The sequence below is a fragment of the Leptodactylus fuscus genome, chromosome 6 (assembly GCF_031893055.1).
Source record: "Leptodactylus fuscus isolate aLepFus1 chromosome 6, aLepFus1.hap2, whole genome shotgun sequence".
In the NCBI taxonomy this organism is placed as follows: Eukaryota; Metazoa; Chordata; class Amphibia; order Anura; family Leptodactylidae; genus Leptodactylus; species Leptodactylus fuscus.
The window spans coordinates 91,517,447-91,541,128 of record NC_134270.1 but is presented as its reverse complement, the minus strand read 5'-3'; the positions used below and the strand labels follow the sequence as shown (position 1 = coordinate 91,541,128).

The window sequence follows — 23,682 nt, the reverse complement described above, 5'->3', positions numbered from 1 at the left end:
ATGATATGGATTTCTGTGAGCTCGTCACCAAGCAGAGTGCTATATACTGTAGCTTTTTTCATGTTTCAATTCAATAAAAGAAAAAAAGCAAAAAAAAAAAAAGGAAAAAACACACACACACACACACACACACACACACACCACTTACATGTAAATATTTGTTGGCATCAAGATAAGGTAAGAGATAATCCTTTAATAGCCCCACCATGGGGAAATTCAGTGTTACAGCAAGAATAATAGAGTATTATATATCAAGAGAGAACACATACAAATTCATGGCAGATAGATACTAGGAGTCGTAGCAACTTTTTTTTTGTTTTGTTTGTTTGGTTTTTTTTGTTTGTTTGTTGGTATTTTAGTTCTTCCAGGGAGTTAGAACCTACAATCACTGTACCACAGAATGAACTGAACTGCAATCTAGGCTATACACCCTGTATCACTATTGAGCCCTATTAGACCTAATAATATTGCCATGGCAGATCTGGAAAACTTGAGAAGGCTTCATGCTGCCATAGTAACCAAACGACTCAAACAAAAGTAATCTGAACCCCTCAAGAGCTTTGGCTCATGTGTCTGATCTCAGCATCTTAGGGGTCAAATGACTGGGGTCTATAACAGTAGAGAAACTGCAGCTATGGTGACCCTCAGCTAAATGGGCACCATAAGAGTACAGATATCTGCCATACAAGTACAGCTGTTGTCAAGTCTCAGGCTCATGCCATGTTCACCTATGATCAGTACAAATCAGGATCTGTTAATCTGTATGTTAGGCAGCATCACTGGAAAGCAAGGCAGGAGGAGTGGCATCTCATTCAGAAAATGTTGCAGATTTATCTCTCTGTATAGCATAGGTCAGATTCTCCTGTGAATTTTTCTCAGCAACAGTTCACAGAGTTTTTAGCAGGAAAATTTTGATGCTGAATCCGAGTCAAAATCCGCCAGCAAAAAAGGCTCCCATTCATTTCAATAAGAGTCGCTAATTTCCCTCCCCCCCCTGGAAAGCAGACAGATATCAGTGGCATTAGCTTTGGCTACCGCGTTCACTGCACTATCAGAGGAGCCAGCCTCTGAAAATCTACAACAGAAAAATGTACCAAAGATTTTGCTGCAGATTTACTACAAATTTCCCTGTAATGAAAATCAGCAGCATAAATTACCACAACAGGGCAGTTTTAGCTGCAGATATTTTCTGCAATATTTGAATGAGATTTACTAAAGGGGGTTGTCAAGGAAAAATAGTTTTTTCTCCCCTCAAGGGCGTGGAAGATGAAAAATACACACACACACACACACACACACGTCCCCGGCACCAGTCTTCGCCACACATAACCACCGAGGCTAATCATTGTTACGTCACAGGTAATGTACGAGTGTGATGTCCCGGGGTCCTTTCCTTAGGCCACTGATTGGCCTCAGCGGTGACGTGTCGAGGACTTCCACTAGAATAGGCTCTGGGGACTAGAGAAAATATTTCAGCAATGCTGGAATCAGTGGAGCAGCACCTACTTACAGATGCTAAGATCTTGAATTGGTGGAGATGTTTAAAGGTCCTTTGTAAAACAATACAACCCAGTACAGATCCACAGGGGGGGGGGGGGAAAAAAACAGAACAACTTGCTGAAGGGCATGTATGTGCATTTATGCTTTCATAATTTCAATCTTTCCGCGATTCCTGAAATACCTTGTATATTTACCTTTCAGGAGCTTTGGAAAGCAAAAGCTTTGCAAAAAGTTTTTGCAAAAACTTCATCAAGCTCTTTAGAACAAGCCATTTGTTAACCCCTTCACACTGAAGCCAATTTTTCACTTTCTGACAGAGCTCGATTTTTCAAATCTGACATGTGTCATTTGATGCACTGATGAATTAATGAGTGATTTTTGTTTCTGATCAAAAGGTATTTTCTTTCCAACGACATCTGTCCCATATGTCAAGTATGTCCAACTTCAGCGTTCTGGAATGAACTTGAGCCTAGGCCATTGCCGGAATACTCACCATCAGATGAACCTAAGCAGACATCACTTAACTAAGAGATACCCTTGGATTTTCTGAAAGAGTCATGTGAGACACAAACAGTTTTTTTTTCGTTTTGGGAGAAAGAAAGAGTTCTAAAATATAGGCCTTTATAATCCCCTTTAGAACTGAAGTGGTCGCTAATAATAAGTTTGGGAAATTTTCTTGGCAATCCGGAAAATTTCTGTTACACTTGTAAGTTTCGTAAACGTCTAAACTAAATTACCCCTCTCCACCCCAAAGTCAAAATTTTGCCAGTCTTTGCTAGTTAAGCCTTTGTATAATAGTATAAGGTTTAATAAAAAAAAAATAATTACAGGTCATGGACTAAAGTTTTGAGACCAACGCAAATGTTGGTTTTCACAAAGTTTGCTACTCAGTAGGGTTTGTGGGAAAACAACATGGACAACCCAACAATGATATGGGTTTGCCACTCACAGCCACCATGGAGCCATTCATTTCCTGCAGTGAACCCAGGCTGCAAAACGGAGAGGAATAGGACCTGTCCCCAGTTTTGGCCCACACTCACTCAGGGCCCCTGTACAGACTCATAGTAATACATTGGGGAGGGAGGGAGGGAGGGGAGGGGGCATAGAAAATAATCAATCAGTGTGCTAGCTGTCAGCATGAAGGAAACGTTACCCTAAGTTCATATTAGTACAGGTGTCCAAACTCCTGATTTGTCTGACAAGAAAAACAAAAATTGACAACTTCAATAGCAGACACCAGCAGAGCCCATTGATTATAATGGGGTCCGTCTGAGGTCTGGTTTTTTGGGGAGCTTTTTAAACTGAAACCAGACAAAAAAAAAGTCGAGTTTGCAGGACTTTTTAGTTCAGTGATTTTAGATGGACACTGCAATAATAGGCAACTAGGCAATAATACTGCAATTAGAACTTGCATGCAGTTGTTAAGCAAAAAAAAAAAGATTTGTAATATAACTCACGCCAGTTTTCTGGCATGTGTTATAATAAATCTGGCACTCTAGGGCAACCCTGCCTGACTAGGTCCCAACCTGTCAACCCATGTCTTTTTTCCCCCAGAAAAAAAAAAAAAAAAAAAAAGTGGCAGAGAACAGGAACACTGCACCAAAAAAAAAATTAAAAAAAAAAAATGCTAAATTGAGGTGCATTGTTTACTACTTTCTAGACTCATAAATCTCTGTAACGTACATTAACAGCGTTAATATGCTTACCACCCTCCCCCACACTGCATGCAGTGGTTGCCACGGTGGTTCAGCACTGAATTTAAGGAGAGATCAGACATTTTGCAGAGCTGGTGAGATCAAGAATGTCAATAGTGTAAGTTACGGTAATACAAACCTCAACTCAGGATTGTCCCTCTGTGAAGTCTTTTAATAAGATTATAATCTCAATTAACATCCAACAGATTTACACTGCATTCACAGGACAGAGTTTCAGCTGCATGTTGGCCAGTTTCACTGGCCTCAACACTGTGTCGGGAGGAATCTACAATGTGGAACACTACTACAGGACACTATAATTGATATAGGACAGTATGTCTCAGAGGCAGTGACAGCTTAGATAACTGTACTGCTAGGAGTCTCTCGCTTTTTTTGTCTCGCACTTTTTCTTTAACGATAACGGACACAATTATATTCTGCAGCACTTTACAGATATTGTGAACACTATCCCAAGTAGGACTCTAAATTCATTGTAAGTACCGTATGTCTTTTGGAGTGTGGGAGAAAACCCATGCAAACATGGGGAGAACATAAAAACTTGCAGATGTTGTCCTTGGCTGGATTCAAACCTAAAGACTCCAACGCTGCAAAACTACACAGCTAACCACTGGAGTCAATTGGGTGCTATATGTAATCACTAGCTTCGCAGTCCACCTGTTTGTTGTTTCGGTCTGACGGACCAGAACAATGGAGAACCAATATGAATGGGAATTTAGAATCAGATGAATTTTATTAATAAAAAAGGGCTCCTGCCACTCCCAAAGAGGTGGTCAACCACAAACATGAATAAATAAGGGACTGAACTAGTTACTATTAAAAACGGTTTAAAAAAAAACAACAATAAAAACCAAACAAGAACCCACTGATGTTTAATTGATAATTCAGACGTCCATCTCTTTCCATTCCATTGGTCCACAGAAAAATAAAGACATCTTCTTTTTGAGAACCAAAAATTCTCATTTATAAAGTCTACCGGTCAGTGAACATCACAAACAGCAAAAGTATGTTATCCATGTGCCCAGTTTTCCAAAAGTATAGAAACACTTTGATATCAGCCACGGACAGCACATAAACAAGGATGAAGTGAGGTCTGTGAGCATCTGTTATAAGCAGACTATCCTTATATAGTGATATGGGAACATAAGCAAAATGTAGGTGGTGATGAAATGTTGCAGATTAACAACATTTAATGATGGAAAAGGGACCTTTATTTTATTAGAATGAGGAAGTCATGTCCCTGAACTCTGAGAAAATGTAGAATACAACAATGTATCTAAGAGAAGAAACAAGAGGAGGACAAAGAACACATTGTTACAGGATCTCTGAGGAAAAGGCACAAAGCGCATTCTCAGCAGACACACAAAGAGGAGGTAGCCATGGAAAAGAAATGGTTTCCAGACACCTCTGTAGTGGCCTGACCTTCAACCAACAAAATGAGATAAATTAAAGGAGTTTTCTGGACAAAAAAAATTATTTTTAAAAAAGGTGTGATAATGCTATCAATGGGTTAATAAGTGCAACCAAATACCTTTATAGCAGTGTTTTGAGTAATTTCTGGCTTTCTCTGGGACCTCCTGGTATCCTCTGCATTTGTTTACTGGGGTGTAGATTCCTGCTGTCTTAGACTACAACTACCATGATGCATTTCAGTCCCATCTACTGCCCGCACCAGAGAGCCAGAGCTGGCACCTGTGCAATAGAACGCCAGCAGAAGCAAAAAGAAGCAGCGAACCTCCCACGCATGCTCAATAGAATGCAGCCTCTCTTCGCTTCTGCCAGTGTTCTATTGCGCTGGCACCAGCTCCCATGTGAAAGAAGTGACGCCCAGCAGAAGAGGACATGAGCACTGGTGAATATAATGGGAACGAAGGGGATGGGGGTTGGAGAGGTGTAATGGTGACCTCCTGTCTCTGGAAACAGTGAAACATAATGTCACCAGAAAATCAGAAAATGTGCCTGGCATATGGGTAAATATAATTTTTTTTTTAAAAGGAGTAAATTAGAAGATAGGCAGGGGGATGGGTTTAGCTTAGTGCTAAAGTTTTATCTTATGCCGGACAACCCCTTTAATACGGACAAAAGTATTGGGACACAACACTTAAAGGGGTTGTCTACTTTCAGACGAATATTGAGACATACAAGTGTGGTTTGTATAACAAAATGTTGTACAATTTTCCAGTATACTTTCTGTATCAATTCCTCACAGTATTCTAGATCTCTGCTTGCTGTCATTCATTCTGCTTACTTGCAGTGGATAACAATCACTGCATGGTCATGTGATATACAGTCCATGGTCATGTGATGAGTACACAGCTCATTATAGTCACAGCACAGTAATCAGACATCTGCCTGGTAATGAGCTGTGCACCTGTGTACTCATCATATGACCATGGACTGATTTTTATCCACTGCGAGTAAGCAACAGGAATGACAGCAAGCAGAGATCTAGAAATGCACAAGTTTTTGAAGAACACTGCACATTATTTCTACCTGCGAAAACACAATTTTTTTCACAGCATTGTATGGAGTTCAGGAACTAAAAATGAGAAAAAGCAGCAGAAAAGCATTGAATAATTCAAATCTTTTTGAGAAGGTAAATGCTGCATGTGACCACGCTGTGGTGATGAGACACGCTGTACAAAAAGGCACCCAGGTCAGAACTGGGTTGCAAAAAACTCAGATTCTCAAGATCAGTGAGGGCTACACGTTCTAACTCAGCGGTTCTCAACCTGTGGGTCGCGACCCCGGCGGGGATCGAACGACCAAAACACAGGGGTCGCCACATACCTCCCAACCATCCCGGTCGGTGAGAGGTATGTCCCGGTTTCAACTGATCGACGCCAGGAGGACGCCGATGAGTTGAAAACACAGGCGATTAAAACAGGAGCTGACACAGCCAGCTCCTGCTTTAACGCTGTGCTGCGGCTTCTGTATGTGTAGCCGCGATGTGATGACGTCACATCGCGTCTACAACTATATGAGTAAGCGAGGCTGAGCGGGCGGCGGGGGAGCGTTGGAAGGTGAGTGTAAGTGTTGTTTTTTTTTTTGTTTTAAACATTAAGGTGGAACATAATGAAGGAGCAGATGAAGGGGGGACAGTATGACACTGGGGGCAGAGATGGAGGGACATGAAACTGTGGGCAGATGAAGGGGGGGGGGCAGAATGACACTGGGGGCAGAGATGGAGGGACATGAAGCTCTGGGCAGAGATGGGGGGACATGAAACTGGGGGCAGAGATGGAGGGGGGACATGAAACTGGGGGCAGATGAAGGGGTTATATGAAACTGGGGGAGAAATGGCGGGGGGACATATAATGTACGGGTGACTGTAGGAGGATTATACTGTGTGGGAGCACATGAAAAATGAATGAGAATGGACGGAGTCAACATAAAAGTCGACAGAGCTAAATTTGCCACGGCACGCTGCGCGCGACTCATATTTTGTCCCTCTTTCTAATCTTCAAAAGTTGGGAGGTATGCCTAAAGCCATCAGAAAATACATATTTCTGATGGCTTTAGCCACTGAGAAGACTGAAGCAGCGCTATTCAGCTGGAACACACGCCGTTATGGACGCGTTTTCCAAACTGAATGGGGTCACCGCAAGATGAGGAACTGTATTGTGGAGTCACGCCATTAGAAAGGTTGAGAACCACTGTTCTAACTGGAATACTCCTTTATGACTCGTAGATATGGGAATACGCCTTTACCTGGCATTTACACAACAGTTTCAGCCAGTTTGTGGGCAGTAATGAGGTACAGCTGCAGATAAGTTAGGTTTCAAGTGCCGTGCATGTAAAAGTCGCTAAAACTTTCTAAATAATTGCATTTAAATGGGAATACGTTTCAAGCCTCCCTTGCCATCGACTTCAGCACAGAAAACGCTGTGCTTGGATCTTCATGGCATGCGTTTCCATGGCTGAGCAGGCCAATGACAAGTATCAGATTGGGAGATGTAAAGCAACCATCACTTGATTTGTATCTGTGCCATATGCTCTTTTGTGTGGCTCACAAACACATAACATTCTGCATTAGAAAGCCACAAAGTCATGGAGAGTGGAAGGGATCTTTGGCTCTCAGTATCAGTTGCCATCTCTAATTCTGAATGGCCCGTTGTAATAAGACTCCTTATCACTTCATCACCTCCTAGCATTTTAAAACCCAACAGAAAGAACAGAGGGAACATTTCAGCATTTCTTAGGGTCAAGGGGACAAATTGAAATCCGAACACTTACTAACAGGACAGTAGAATCCTATATACTTATTAATAATTTGCATCCAGTGACAATTTACAAGAGACTGGATCACATCTGTGTTGGCAACAGCAGCTAAAATAAACACAAACTCAGCCCAAAAACAGCTGGCCTTTGCCAATTTTTTTTTCTCTAACCACCATTTTGAGAATGCTGTTCGTGAATAAACAAAATGGTACCAAGATAAACAATGCCTCCTAGGCAAGTATTGGGAACAAGGATACTAAATTAACCTGCATAGGAAGATGCAGGGCGTCTACATCGCACTTACCATTCAGATTGCCTATAAATTGGCCCTAGTCACGAGATACTCTTTAGTCACTAAGTGTTTAAACAACTGACGGCTTGGTCCTTCAGAGATTCCCTTCTTTCTCTGAACACTCTCCCTCCCTACTGTAACGCCTGCCCAAGATACCCATCTAAATTCCACTACTACTAAGAAGTTACTAGACTCATCTATTGCTGCCCTTAAGAACAGGAAGGTCCCTATTGGTTTCTCCTCCTTTTAGTATAAGAAATTATAAGCTTTAAAGCGGTATTCTCATGAACAGTTTTTAAATTTGTAGATAATTAAAAGTTAAAAACATTTTTGCAAATATAATTAAATGTTTTGCAGAGTTTTAAAAATTTTCTCTAAATATCTTGTGGTCACAGTCTTGTTGCCTTGATCGGTTGCCAGTGAATACGACCATGAATGCAGGAACTTTCTAAGGTTAGAAAATCCACCATAATTTCCTTGAAGTGGCCGGGATATCTTCTCATACATAAGATAATCCCTATCTGATAACCCAGTTACAAAAAGGACATCATGGCTGGGCTCCTGACAAACGACAAACCATAGAAAGTTTTGGCAATTGTGGTATCCACTGGCAACCCATCAAGACAACAGACTCTCATCACTAAGATAGTGTCAGGATCTAAGGGTGCTGAGTGGTTGGCAATGACACAGACTCCAAGGTTACAGTTCAAGTGTTGAGTCTTATTTACTCCAAACACATGAGTTGATGCAGCACAAAACTAGGCTCTAACTAAACAGAAATTTGGTTACCTCACCTAGAGTAAAGACAAGTTCAGATAGTCAAGATCATAGCAACCTCCCTTGTGGCTTTCCAACCAAGCTCTGCCATAGGCTGCTAGGAGAGCAGACTTCTTATGCCTCGATAACATGGACAAATCCAAGACAGCTGGGTTCCTGTAGGAGTGTCCACAAGGTATGGACTGGAGGAGATGGGAATGGTAAGTCCCACTACCAGCCTACCTGCCATTCCCTAAAAATCCAGCCCAGTGCACAGAGCTTAAATTACGCTCAGCAAACATAGCAGTCTGCTGAGAAACCAGCTCTCTGGATTTTTATCATCTCACCCATCTGAGCAATCTGTGGGCATGTACAACCAGCCATCGGCTTACAATCCAGAAAAAAAAAGTCAAAAAAGTTTCCAGCACAAAAAGTATAATGTAATAAAACTTAGCCTTTATTGTTAAAAGCATAAAAAAGTGGGTACCAGATACAGAAATAGAAAAAAATATATGTAGAAAAACACTTACAACGTTAATCCTGTATGAACCTATGCATATGAAATCAAGGCAGACAATCCTACGCGTTTCAGGACGTCCGTCCCTTACTCATGCCATGCCATGCCCATGGACTGTACATCACATGAACATGGTCAGACTTTTATCCTCTAGACGTAACAGAATGAATGACAGCAAGCCGAAATCTAGAAAATCATGAGGAACTGATACAGAAAGTATATTGGAAAATTGTATATCTTTCTATTGTACATTAGTTTGTCAATATTGGTCTGAAAGTGGCCAACCTCTTTAACTCTGAAATTGCCCCCACAAGTTTTGAGAGACTATGTTTGTATGGGGCAGCTGACGGAAGTTCCCTTTCCTTCATATACAGCATACTGAACACCCCTCCTCTGATCTTAAAATAGATATTTTGAGGGGGCCAGGGGTGGGACTTGGAGACCGCACTTGCCCCAGCTCAATTGATTGATTGTTGCACCTTCAGTAGCAAGAGCAGTTGGCAGGTTACGCTTATGGAGCCATCTTTAAAGATTTAGGACGTATGCAGTCCATATTTATCGCTATTACCCATTTCCCTGATTTGTTTTTGGAGATGTAATGCCGTGGGTGATACTTTTTATATCTGGTTGATCTGCCCTCTAGCCAACGCTTTCGGATGTCCATTCATAGAATGACCCTACAATTGTCAATACCAGTCTTAATACCAGCACCAGTCTTCCTAATCAGCCTTAAGACGCCTGCTTTTCAGTGTGCCCAGTACAAAGTGTTTCAACACATACGAATGGCAGTGAGAATCTACATTGTTTCCAAATGGAAAAAAAACAGCTCTTTTCTTGTCAGAGGTCACTGCTTTGATAGACAAGATCAAGATCATGCTTCATGAGAAAATTAACACCACAACACATATCCCGTTACAATTTGAAAAGTTCTGATCTATCCTGGAGTTGACAGGTCCAACATCCCAGGACTCCAATACTGTCTACAACTTTAATATATATCTGGTTAAGTGTATTACGCTTCTTCCTGGGCAGGGTCTCCCCTACGACCTATGCTCTACGGCTATGACTACCCCTTCCTTTATTCCTGTGGGTTTGTTCCTGATTGTACACGTTTTTACCTCCTTTGCTTAGTAAGCTCTATTGTCCAAATTTACATTGTCTGATTTCAGTAGTCCGTATTTTTCGGACTATAAGACACACTTTTTTTTCCCCAAAATTTCGGAGGAAAATGAGGGTGCGTCTTATAGTACAAATGTGCATCGCCGCACTCCTGCCACTGCTGGTTTTCTGCAGCGGCAGGAGCATGGCAATACTGCAGGCCCTGTGCCGGTGACTAACACACTCCCCGGCATCCACCGTTCTATTATAGTGGATGCCGGGTCCGGAGCGAATGCCTGCAATCAAAGATTGCAGGCACAAGCTCCGACAACTCCGCTGTAAAAATTACAGCGGAGATGCCCACCGGAGATGTCCTTCCCAGTCTATGGGACTTGCAATCAAATGACTGCAGGTTCAAGCCCCCTAGGGGGTGCTAATAAAATAGTAAAATAAAAAAATCTTTTAAAAAAAATATAATAAAAAATAAAATAAATAAAAGTTCACCTCCTTTCCCTAGAATACATATAAAAGTATAACATTATTGTGAAACATATATACATTAGGTATCCCTGTGTCCGAAAATGCCCAGTCTACTAATATTTTTCCTGTACAGTGAACGTCAAAATCAAAAGTGCTAAACCGCTGGGTTTTTCTTACTGTTTTGCCTCCGATTTAAATAAAAGGTGATCTAAGCAATAGACATTTCCCAAAATGGTATAACTAAAAAGTACATCTGGCCTCACAAAAAAAAAAAAAAAAAACCTATACATCCCCATACAGCTGCAGGGTCACCTGTCAATGTGACCTTGCAACCGTTGCAAAACTACAACTCCCATACATTACATATTTTACCATTTTTTGCTTGAAATTTTTTTTTTTTTTTTTTAAATGTAGATTGTGAGCCCCACATAGGGATCACAATGTACATTTTTCCCTATCAGTATGTCTTTGGAATATGGGATGGAAATCCATGCAAACACGGGGAGATCATACAAACTCCTTGCAGATGGTTTTTTGCCCTTGGCGGGATTTGAACACCAGGACTCCAGCGCTGCAAGGCTGCAGTGCTAACCACTGAGCCACCGTGTGGCCCCTGAAAAAATTTTTTCCCCTATTTTTCTCCTCTAAAACCTAGGTGCGTCTTATAGTCCAAAAAAATACGGTGCATCTTTTTTATGCTATGTACATACAGGTATTACTTTATCTATTGCTTTGCCTATTGTCATTTCCTTGTCTGCACTTTTGTACTTCATGATGTTATACAATAAATACCTTTGAAACTAAACTGTAGGATTGTTTTCATAAGAAATGGTCACTAACAATGAAACAAAGACTGTTATCGGAGTTCTACATATATGCACAATATGTACATATGCACAACTGAGGTCACCAACTATCAACCAACTACCTGTCACACTTTCACAAACACATAAAGTCACAGCTGAGCAATGGTCCCAACAGTCTTTACATTGCAATGCAACTCCATTCATTTACATTAGTGAAGGAATCGCTAGGCAACAGGGCAATCTTTGGACACATGAGAGGGAGAGGAGTTAAATCTAAATCAATTTAGAGCGAACAGGTTTAGTAAATCACTACAAATATCTTATAAGTAAAATGTTGTTTTTGTACCGTGTTAGCCAGTAGGTAGGAAATATATAAAAAAATAAATAAAAAAAACTTGAAAGTCTTCAGTAGATGATACCATTTTTAATGGCTAACTCATAATGATGACAGATTATAACGTTTCGAAGCTCCTGGCTGATATCTGAAGAAGAAGCCGGGAGCTTCGAAACGTTATCTGTCATTATGAGTTAGCCATTAAAAAAAGGTATCATCTACTGAAGACTTCCAAGTTTTTTTTTTTGGGGGGGGGGTTTATAGAAATATCTTAGAGATAGTAGGAATAGTTTATTTGGTCAATTCACGGTTCAATCCAATGTGTAGACGTGAGTCATAGATGAACATCAACCGTGTTACATAAAAGGACACCACTACATGAAATTGCGAACAGAAAACCTAAGGTTGGGTTTACTCAAAAATACATTTATTTTCTTTAAAACTCGTTTGCAGTTTTCAAAAATACATGCATTTGTGGAGAAAAGAAGCGTAAACCCAGCCTCAGAAACTGGGCTGTAAAGTCAATAGGCCAAACCACCGAATTCTCTACCTTTCCTATAGCCCCATTCCGACTCTTTCATAAATATGTATGCCGGCTCCCATTCAAGTCAATGGGAGCTGCTTTTTATGCGCTCATTCTGTATTTTTACGATCAGAATGAGCGCAGCGTTACATCGTGTGAAGGCTCCCTAACACTGCAAACGTATGACAGTACAGACCACATGGTGACAACCAAAATCAACAAGAGTATCTATGAAAACAAAGATTGAAAGATATATTCATTCTTTCTATTTACTCCCTCCATTAGCTCTCATTATAGCAGCACTTTCAATGCAGACTCATACAAATATGGAAATAAGCAATACAGTAGGCTTTAACCCAGTCATATCACAAATCAGCTCAACAATCTCAACTATAGTACACTTAAAAATATTTTCTGTTTATCACTAGGGTTCCAGACTGCAGTCATAAATCTGTGGCTAGGGAATTCTAGGAATGAATAATCTCCCCATTCACTGAACACAAAATTGCAATTTCTTTTTAGAGAGGGAAGACAAACTGCAGCTCTATGATACACAATTCTGTTGAAATGAATTCTCCCAGAAGATTACGCTAAATCACTGTAGCAGTGAAATAGTTTAACCCCTAGAGGCTGCAGCTAGCTCTCTCCAGAAAACCATGTAAATACCAGCAATGTCAGGCAGTGCTGTGTATACTGGCTCCTGGTTTGCAAGTTTGGGTGAAGAAAAGAACAGACACAAAACAGCAGCAATGCTCCTTACCTTTGGATCGAGTGGTGACATCCATCCCCTCCACCACCTCCGGATCAGTCTTCACTTCCTCCTCTGATAAACTGTGGGAGACAAAGAAAGAAGGTAAGCAACCCTGACATGTCATGGGACAAACAGCTCTCATGCAGCAGTGACCTCACATATACACATGTGGATTCCATTGCTGCACATAACATTCCTCCCTACTGTCAGTCTCATACAATGATAGATGGAGAGGAGATAGGTGACAGCTTCATATTTAACATGTCCTCTGTGGGAAGATCAGAGCAATAAAGCAGCATTGGGCTTTTCCAGGCTGCATAATATTACAGGTAACAGAGCAAATGGTACAAACAAGGTAGTGGAGATGCTTAGGGTGTGAATGAGGAACTAGTCATACCATATTAACATTACGTAGTGATGTAGTATTAAGAAGATTTTGTATCACCAGAGTCATAAATCAAAAGGCAAGTACTGCATGATCCTGCAAGGAGACTGTCACTGCAACTGGCCAGAAAGATTAGAAAATAAAAACTAAAAAATACTAAAGAAATAATCTTTAATAAACATGTAAACCCCTTTTTCTATATGCACATTCAAGACATTATAAGAACTATCATAACATTCTCGCCATGCAGAGCATCTACATATATCATCCAGAGGAGAGCAGTCTCTTCTAACGAATTCACTCTTTTACAAATCCTCGGACGGTATGGAAATGTAAAACATAAAAAAAAAAAAAAAAAAAAAAAAAAAAAAAACACCTCCTAAACAAGAAGGCTGTATCAGACTGAAAGTCTCAGGAACATAGGACTGGTGCTTGGGAGGGGGACTTTTTTTATGCTTTTTGCCCAAGAATGTGTTTTTGTCTGACATGTGATTGCAGGATCCACTGAGATGTGATGGACTGTGATGAGGAAAGAAGTATCGTCAATTAAATATTAACTGTTGAGCATGTAACGCATCTACGCATTGTATGACACCATAAATAGATCAATACCAGATTGGTCAAACAATCAATAAACCCAGACCAGCCCAAATATTAGCAAAGAATATTAAGTACACAGTTGACAAGGCTAACCCTGCTTTCTTGACCATGAAGATCACTGGAAAGAATGTAACAAGAAATAGACTTCATTATCCTAACACTAACTGATGTGATTAACCATTTATTTTTAAGAACATGAAAAACTGATATTACTGATATTATTTGGGATTTACCTATGTCCTATGTACTTTATATGCAGGGCTGCAAAAATGTTGCATGCAAAGCAAATGTTACCACACACATAAGGGTTTGCTTTACATACCACAAATCTGTAACCCTGCATTAAAGCTAGAGGATGTGTAAGTAACAAGCCTACAAAAAAAATATATAGTTGCCTCCATGTCTCAGCATCCCAAGCAGGATTCATGAAAACGTTTAAGAAATCTATATGAAAGCCTGTGTAACAGTGAAAAACAAATGTGCTAGAAAAATGGGAGCTGATACAGAAAGACTCACCTATCACAGGCTTAGTCATCGAGGGCTATGTACCTTGTGCAGGCTCTTAAAATGGCGTCTGGCAGCAATACACTGCCCCATCCCTGCACTGGAGCTAAAATGGAAGCAGTTTATTTAATAAGAGCTTATGTGGACTCCGGCGTTGTCATCACCCCTAATAACAGCACAAGAGCAAAAGGGGAACTGCCTTCCATTCCAGCAGCAGTAGATGAAAACCAAATGTTTAGAGAAAATTCAGACAGGAACAGACTGGTATGATTTACACATCACAATGCACAGTTAGTCAGAACAAAGGTTGGAGAGGCCTGCAGTCCAGTCACATTGATACACAAGTTTGGCTTCTGAACAAAAAAAAAAACCTACCGTAGTCTTTGCCTTAGAATAAATAACCCTGGGTAAGAAAATGAACTAACTATGCCCATCTCCAAAGGATTTAAAGGATGGCACCATAACATCACATGAAAATGGGGAACTGGGGCCTGGATGGTTGGACATGAGGGGGACGTAGCTGCTGTTATGGGTGAATATTTTTAAAATCCATTCATAGACCTAAAGTAGAACTATACTAAATGGCTGATTACAAGGTTCAAGGTTATCTGCTTACATAGCACCCTCCATGCTCAACCGTATACAGTTTTTTAGCATAGTATAAATCTAATACTGAACAGTCATTTCACACATCACATCGCTCCTACACATACAAAAGTCCACACAAGCAGAACACAGTATGTAACAGCTGTCACACACAGTAAGACAGAGCAAGTAGACACTAGACTCTATACAGGAATACAGGGTGCATCATACCACAGACAAAAACTGAATTAAAGGGATTCTATCAATAAAATTGCATTTTTTCTGCCTACCACGTCAGAATAGCCTCAAGAAAGGCTATTCTTATCCTACATTTAGATGTCTCATACTGATTATTTCTATTATTTAGCATCTATGGCTAAAGGATATGTCAGTAATATGTCAGAATATGTTAGGATTGCTGATATGTGAATAACTGGAAAACAAAATTCTGTGCATGTAAAAAAGGAAGCGTGTTAAGGCTAAGGCCCCACATTACGGAAATGCTGCGTATTATGCTACAGATTTTGCTATGTTTTTTTTTTAAGCCAAAGGCAGGAGTGCATTCGGTAGAAGTATTAGAAATGTTATATTTTTCCCATTCCCTTTGTAGCCACTCTTGGTTTTGGCTCCAAAAAAAAAAAAAACACGCAGCAAAACCTGCAACAACAACAAAAAAAAACTGTTTCCACAAAGTGGGGCCCCATGGGATATAAACGCCGCAATTTGCCCGCAGCAGAAATGCTACAGGAAAAGTCTTGGCATTTTCCAGGTAGGGCAAAGCGGATAGGATTCTAGGGAATCCAATGCCCACTTCACGGTAAAAATTGCAGTGTGGTCAAGCCGCGATTTCCAAAACGGGTGCGGTTTTGGAAATCGCAGCATGTCAATTATACCTATGGAAACGCCAGCAGTTTCTGAATAAATATAATTGATATATATAATTGATATAATTGATATTAATTATAATCTAAAGCGCTGAAGGAAGAACCGCGATATGTTGCCGCCGCGGTTTTTCCTGCAGTGCTTTTTTGCTGCGGGATGCCCTGTGGTGCCTTCGCCTCAAACAGCTTTTTGCTGCATTTTTTCCTAAAGTGTTTTTTTTTTTTTTGTTTTGTTTTTTCGGTGCAATTCAGTGGCCTTAGCCTTAAATTGATTACTTAGGTTATCAACTGATTATCTGTTGGGGGGGGTGTCCAACAAATAAGTCTCTCTCATAGATCGGTTGAAGCAGCAGTGGTGCTCAGCTACATGGCCTGATCACAGCTCAGTCCCAATTAAGTGAATATATTGCAACTTGCATTAAATACTAAACATGGCCTTGGAATACATAAGATGATCATTCTTTTACTGGATAACAAATGGCAGTGTAACAAATCACTAGTTAAAATTCACAGTATGCTAACACTGGACCCTATGGCAGCTTTGATTCATCTGCCCAGTCTATATTCCAGTTCTCTTTCATAAAGCATTCCTACCACCATGGCAAAATATTATTAAACCAAAAGTAACAGACTTTACTTCCAGCTTGGGAAAAAATTCTGCCCAAGTTCAAACTGGCATTGTAGGGGTTTTCTGGCCTTAGGGCATACTAATATGATTTGTAGTTCAACTGTAACTTTAGGGAACAAAGAATTCTTACTTCAAACTGTCAACGGAGAGTAATAGTAGCTCGGAGTAGATTTTCAATCTCCTGAGGTGAACAGTAATATTATCATTTAGTAAAATCAAGCAAATCTTTAAAAAATAAAATAAAAAATATGAAGCAAAGGGGGTAAATTTACTGATGAAAATGTGTCAGAATTACGTCGTAATTGAGTGAGAAGCATAAAGAGAAATCTGGAGCAGTTTAAAGGACCCCCGTCAACTTTAATGCTTTACATTTGTCATTGGCTTTACGTCATTAATTCTGATGTAGCTGGAATATTTTCTGTATCCCCCCCAACCCGAACGAATGGTAAGGGCTACAGAGAAAATTTTAACTGCAATAGATAAGTGGATGCAAAGAATTAGGGTTGGAGGAGGTGGTGATAGGTCCCCTTTAAAACTGTGTAGTCTGAGGGTATGTTCACAAGCCAGAAAATGGATTCAGTGTGTGAAAATACCGCGTGGCTAGCTTCCACGGAATGCCAATGCAGTGCACCGGCATCCCGTCGCGGCATTCCTCTCCAGATTAGGCCCAAATGAATGAGCCCAATTGGGAGCGAGTCTTGCGCTGCAGACGAGTCAGCCGCAGAATCCGCGGGAAGAAGGGGCATGTCGCTTCTTTTTTCCACTACTAGCTAGTGAAAAAAAGAAGCAAGCAGATCCCATTAAAATCAACGTGAGCCAATTTTGGCGGGGGATTTTGAGGCGGATTCTGTGTCAAAATCCACTATCAAAAATCCGTGTGTGAACTAGCCCTAAGGCCACTTGCCTTGACAAGTCTTGCCCTGGAAAACAGACTGTATTTCCTGGATTGAACTCCACTGTATGAACTAAACTGACTAAATCATAGTGAGATATAATGCAAGGGAGCTCCCAAACATCTGAAACAATTATGTAACGTCGGTACAGTGGCACTTTGGCCGTTTGGGAGATCACTGCATTATATCTCATTAGTATGCAGTGATTTCAAGTTTAGTCCAGGAAATACTACCAACATTCAAACCATTTGTGTGAAAGCAGACTAAATTTCCACCAATTCTCAAGTATTTTAAAACACTTGTACAAAAGGGGGCGAGGCATAGCCCAAACTGTCAATGGCCTAAGTTGCGACACTGCATCAAAATTTAGCAACATTTTTCTAGGGAATGATCTTCAATATCAGATCAGTGGGGTCCGACACTCAGAAAACCTGCCAATAAGCTATTCTCAACAACTGATACACAGAGAATGGAGCAGGAAGCAGACAGCACTGTTCTCTGTGTAATGGCTAAGCTGAATCACTGAAGCTTAGCTCCCATTCATGTGAATGGTAGCTGATCTGTGTTAGTAACCTAGACTAAACACCACACAAAGAACATATCTGTTTGCTTCGTGCTCCATTCTTTATGTTTTAGCTGCCGAGATCTTAGATGTGCTCTGCACTGGAGGATCTAAATGCAGCCTAAGAGTCTATGCCCATTAACTTATGCTATCCATGGTCCATGTAACCAAATACAGCATGCTGTATCTATCTATCTATCTATCTATCTATCTATCTATCTAACCTAAATATAGCCACTGAGGTAAATGGGTCTGTGAAAAAACCATCATGTGAGTGTAAGCTGTCTAGTCTAACCTTGCACTGCCTAAACTTTAGGCCTCCTAGAGGAAACTGAGCTAGAAATTGTGGTTGGCACAAAAACCAGATTTCGTGGCACAGACACAGTTCGGAGCCCTAGACTCATTACATCATAGTGATCTATGATGTCAGGAATCCCTTCTTCACTGTGGTTCCACTGTCCTGTACTTTATATAGTATAGGAAAGTAAAGCTGTGATGAGCCTGGCATCACAAATAACTATGATGCAGGAAGTCCACATCTCTGGACCGACTTTTGGCAAGGAAATTCAGTCTATACAATCAGGTGTATAGACTGAATTTTTCTTGTCTGGATCCTTACGTATGCATGTACAGGATTAGTAAATGTTTCCAATTTGTGTTTTAAAATTTGAGAATGTTTCAATGTTTCTTCACATAAAATCTGTCATTTACGTATTCACAAAGATTTGTCTACACTTTTACTGGAAGGGATATGGATGGAAGAAGAGGTTCCCCTTGATGTTTTTGCATCCCAACGATCCAGTTCAGTATCCTCTATAAGTTTTATATAAACATTATTACTAGATAAAACTCATATTACTATTACACTCTAAGGCCAGGTTCACATCTGCGCCGCAGCCTCCGTTATGCAGGTTTCCGTTTCCTGCATGAAACTGGCCAGGAGACAGAAACCTGCAGTCAGTTTTCAAACCCATTCATTTGAATGGGTTTGGAAACTGTCCGGTCATGAGCGCCGGGGAGCGTTTTGTGCTCTCCACGGCGCAACAGTTTTTTTTTTTAACCGGACACAAAGTCGGACATGCAGGACTTTGTGTCCGGTTAAAAAAAAAAAAATGGTTCACCGTGGAGAGCACAAAACGCTCCCTGGCGCTCACGGCTGGACACTGTCTGTTGGGTTTCCACCTTCTGTCTGCAGAAGACGGAAACCGGACAGACGGAGATCGGGTGCAGATGTGAACGAGCCCTTAGGCCCTATTCACATCTGCGTTTGGGTTTCCGTTGGGGATTCCGCTTGGGGATACCCCTTACGGAAACCTACCGTATACGCATTAAAAAGCAGTTACCTGGAAAACCCTCAATCTATAATGGGTAAATCACATATTTCCGCACAAAATATGCAGAGGGAAAAGTCCTGCTAGGGTCCACAGTTTTCCTGAAGGTAACCTGAACCGAGATATGAACCATGCCTAATATTCCACTGAAATAAATATAACAGCAGGGCCCAGCACTAACCCAAATGGACTGCCAACAGGCAAACATGTAAACTTCTAGCAAGCAGCAAATTGAAGAGCCTATGGATAGTATGTTAAGCCTATGCCAGTGCACCTATGCAAAATCCATATTTCTAGGGATTTCTAAATCAAGCCCAGTATAATGGTTCTAGATATCTGTTGACAGAAACTGATTTATCATGTCCTAAATTAATCTAGAGCAGACATTGAATCATGAGGCAAGCTCAGGCACACCCTGCAAACACTTTTCTTAATATTTCCACATGAATAAAATAGTGATTTACGTGAAAATGGGGCTCTGAAAATATTTGGAAACTGTAGAATCACCTCTATTGCTGACAGACTCTCTTTAATATGTCTCAGTCACATCTGCGCCCGGTCTTCATTCTACAGGTTTCCGTTTCCTGCACAAAACAGAGGCAGGAGACTGAAACCTGCAGGACTCTTTCAAACCCATTCATTTGAATGGGTTTGAAAGATGTCTGGCCATGAGCGGCGGTGAGCGTTTTATGCTCTCTACCGCGAAACCAGTTTTTTTAAACCGGACACAGAGTCGGACATGCAATACTCTGTGTCCGATTTTAAAAAAAAACGGTTTCGCGGCGGAGAGCATAAAACGCTCACCACCGCTCACGGCCGGATCCGATCTGACAGGTTTCCGCCTTCTGCATGCAGAAAACGGAAACCACAGAACGGACTGCCGAACGCTAGTGTGAACCTAGCGTCAGTTATCAGACTTTTAGTGTTCAATGGGATGAGAGACAGGGAATGTGGAAACCTCTCTTCCCCATGATCTATAGACTATGTCACATATCTTCAGTGCCGAGACCCTCCACAGAGTTATACATCTTTCTGTGTCACTGATATCACCGCCTACTCTGTAACGCGTGGTTATAAGCTCCTGATTTCCCGTGTTTTTACAGAGTTTTCAAGAGTCAATAGCAATGGAGTTTACACTACTGCCTAGTTATCAGATACATTTGATAAAAGATACATTTGGTTAAAGAAGTTTTCCAGAAGTTACATATAGATCAATTCTTAGGATACAGCACAGCACTGTAAATTGCATAGGAGCTGTGCTGTGTATTGCAGCTCAGCCCCATTCTCTGGATAAATGAATATGACATTAATGACTAGAATTGATTATAACTGGAAAGTAAATGTGGCGCATCTAGTTTGGCCTAAAAAAATTTTGTGTTGTGGAACATGCTGGTGTGGATTCTCAGAAAAAGGGGAGTGGCTTAAACGCACCACACTATTTCAAAATTCCGTCACAAAAATCCGGCAAAAATTAAACCAAAAGTAGTATAAACTTAGACTAGACATTCTAAAGATACACTAAATTTAATATCAGGAAACAGCCGCTATGATAAATCTAGTCTAGTTCAGACTGCCTATTTAAGATTACACTATTAGTAAATCTGGGCCAATGTATTTTTACTTTGTGGATTGCTTGTTATGAAGGACTGCTATTCAGATCCTGGGCAATACAATCATGCCCTCCCATGAAAGATGTGGCTCACTGACATTCAGGGAAACTTCTAGAATCACCGGAGACTCTGAATGCAGCCTAAGAGTCTATGCCTATAACAAACTTATGCTATGTCCTCCGCTCTGCAGTCAACAGCTTTTGATGACCTTCACGCTATCATTGGTTCAGAGGCCTAACAGGACACTTGATTGGACTGACAGGGCTGGGATTTTATTTTTTCTCCTTCCTTCCTCCTGGACTTCTTGCTGCAATGCAGGCATCTTTAGTGTGTTTATGTAAAAGGAAGACAAGGCCATTTCTATTGACTAAGCACTGTAATAGTGTGAACACTGCCCAATTATACATCACAGTGAGCACAGGGATACACTGACTCCAGTGCTGTATTAAACGGTATTTAACCGCTTCAGTGAAAAACAAGCTCGAATTAAACTGTATTAAACGTATGTTTTTGTGTGTAGACAAAATTCCTGGGTTCTATGGCCAGCACCCCAGGCAGAGGTTTGGTTAAATAAAATTGAGATGAATAGGATTGTCAGCTACACTAGAGTCATATAGATATTGTAGGCCCCTAGAACACACCATTTTAAATGAGCCCCTTACATAAAGCTTTATGAACGTTCTTGGTAATGGAGCAGTTACGTCAGTGAAATGTGAGAGGATTATCAAAATTTAAAAAAAAAAAAATATCAATAAAACCATAAAGTAAAGAATATTCCTTCATAAATTGTTCCTCTTAAATGACATTGACAGTGGCATCCACTTGTCTAACAAGATGGAGACTCTTGGTGACGTCAGTGACATTGGCTCCATTTTGTAACCCTTAAATGCAAGACGCATCTCTGAGGGATCCATGAAGAGAAAATGTCAGTGACATAAACCATCTGTCTGTCATTTTCTAAATTAAATCAGAAAAACTGCATATGAAATTATACTGTAGCATCTGACATGGGTAGAACAGAGTTAATGAGACAAAATGTTATCTGTAGCCCTACCTGGCATCACCTTTAACAGACCCTCATGTGAAAATGACAGATAAAGGGGGGGGGGGGCATCTATTATTTTCAGCATCTAAAATTAACCCTTCTTACAGGGTGCATAAAAATCCTAGCAAATCAAGGTAAAGGCCTAAACCACATTTTTTTTTTTTATGGTTAGAGCAGTCACTTTTTGGGACCTCATAAAAATACTAATAAAATGAAGATAAACATTTTGCTCTCAAAATACATTATTATGCATTGTAAATGAATAAAACATCCAAAAGGCAGGAGGTAAAACAAGATAAAAGGAGTCAGAGGGCATAACAATATCACGTACACAGGAGCCATTTTGTTTCCTGCCTCTAATAACACCGAATAGCTTGCAATCATTACATTACACACAGGCCTCTTAACTTACCTTTATGTTCATTTCCAACCTCCTTTTAAAAAATAAAGAAATCAGGAGCAAGAAATTAACCCTTTGTGAGGCACAGGAGAGGCCTAAATCCTCTGCTAGGAAGAAGAGCTTCACCACAGAGGGTTAACTATAAGAATTATTGCACGGTTAAATTGTTAGAACATGACAGAGTTTATCTTAAGAAACAAAGCTTTTCTAGCCCTGCATGTACAGAATATCTATAGTCATGTCTGTGCACTTCTGCAATGCTAACTGAATAAAAGTGATTATTAATGTGCCACAGAGATACAGATGGTTTACTTACTGTTTGACATCCATTTTGGTTGGCTCTCAGCCTGTGGAATTCAGACATCCAGGAAAGAAAAAAATGTATCTCAAAAACCAATATAGTGGTAAAAAGCAAGAAAAATCATGAGGACACCAAATGAGCAAGAAAGCAAGGCTTCAGATATTCTGGAATTTTAAAAATCCAAGTGCTGCAAGCTAGGCCCCATACGTATTGTCAGACATGAGTGCTACGAGAGTCCTTGTAGTCAGGATTGAGAAGCACAGTCCTGGGTTAATCTGCCTGTTGTCCTTTAGGTACAAAAGAAAGTTGCTCAGGGAGCCAGTGTGCTTTGCTTGGAGGCCTGTACGTCAGCTGAAGGCTTGTGCTGAGGAGGGAGCCTCCATGTTCCTCTGAGCAGCATGTGACACAGGAATACACAATAATGCGGAGATCTTCTTGGTGAACAAGGGAAGGGGGCAGGGAGGGGGCCTTTGTGTAGAAAGCCTCCACTGTTTACAAGAAAGTTACTTGAGCCGTGTACCCTCAGCACCTCTCCTGTAACCCCAGCAGCAATCACTGGCTAATGGCTCCAACCATGTGATCCCTCCAGAAAGTCAAGCTATACAACACAGCCTGCTTTACTCAGTTTAGCACAAGACATCGTGGAGATGCAACCTGCAAAAGCACAGTGTCCAAAAGATGGGAATCAACTACAAAAAAAAAAAAAAAAAACAACGCTCTGGCTTACCTGTGTGGATGCATTGTTACAGTGTTATATGTCAATACTTATAAAACATGGAGGACAGACTCTCAGTTCTCAGACAGAAAGGGCTTGGCACTTCAGCCTGGTGATCAGACTCCCCTGATGCAAGCCGGGGCAGGATTGGAGGCTTTCGAGAATCCACATGTAATGCTTTAGGCCATTGGCTGAGCCACTTCCTGAGTGATTATCTTTGTACAGCTCTTGCAGGCAGGAGCCATCCTGTGC

General features: G+C 40.7%; 1 protein-coding gene across 5 annotated transcripts in view; it reads right to left on the bottom strand.

Moving 5' to 3' along the window:
- ZMYND8 (zinc finger MYND-type containing 8) overlaps positions 1–23,415 on the bottom strand; it is a 106,077-nt gene extending 82,662 nt beyond the window's left edge. For 4 of the 5 annotated variants that reach the window (XM_075276760.1, XM_075276764.1, XM_075276762.1 and 1 more), the window contains exons 1-2: positions 22,731–23,415; positions 13,000–13,070 (exon numbers count right to left, since the gene is read on the bottom strand). In XM_075276760.1, coding sequence (XP_075132861.1) covers positions 13,000–13,070; positions 22,731–22,744 — 85 coding nt within the window. In that variant the 5' untranslated portion in view covers positions 22,745–23,415. Of the gene's footprint in view, positions 1–12,999; positions 13,071–14,491; positions 14,718–22,730 lie in introns of those variants that run through there. The other variant, XM_075276759.1, reaches the window with a different exon arrangement.
- Positions 23,416–23,682: the final 267 nt, after the last annotated feature.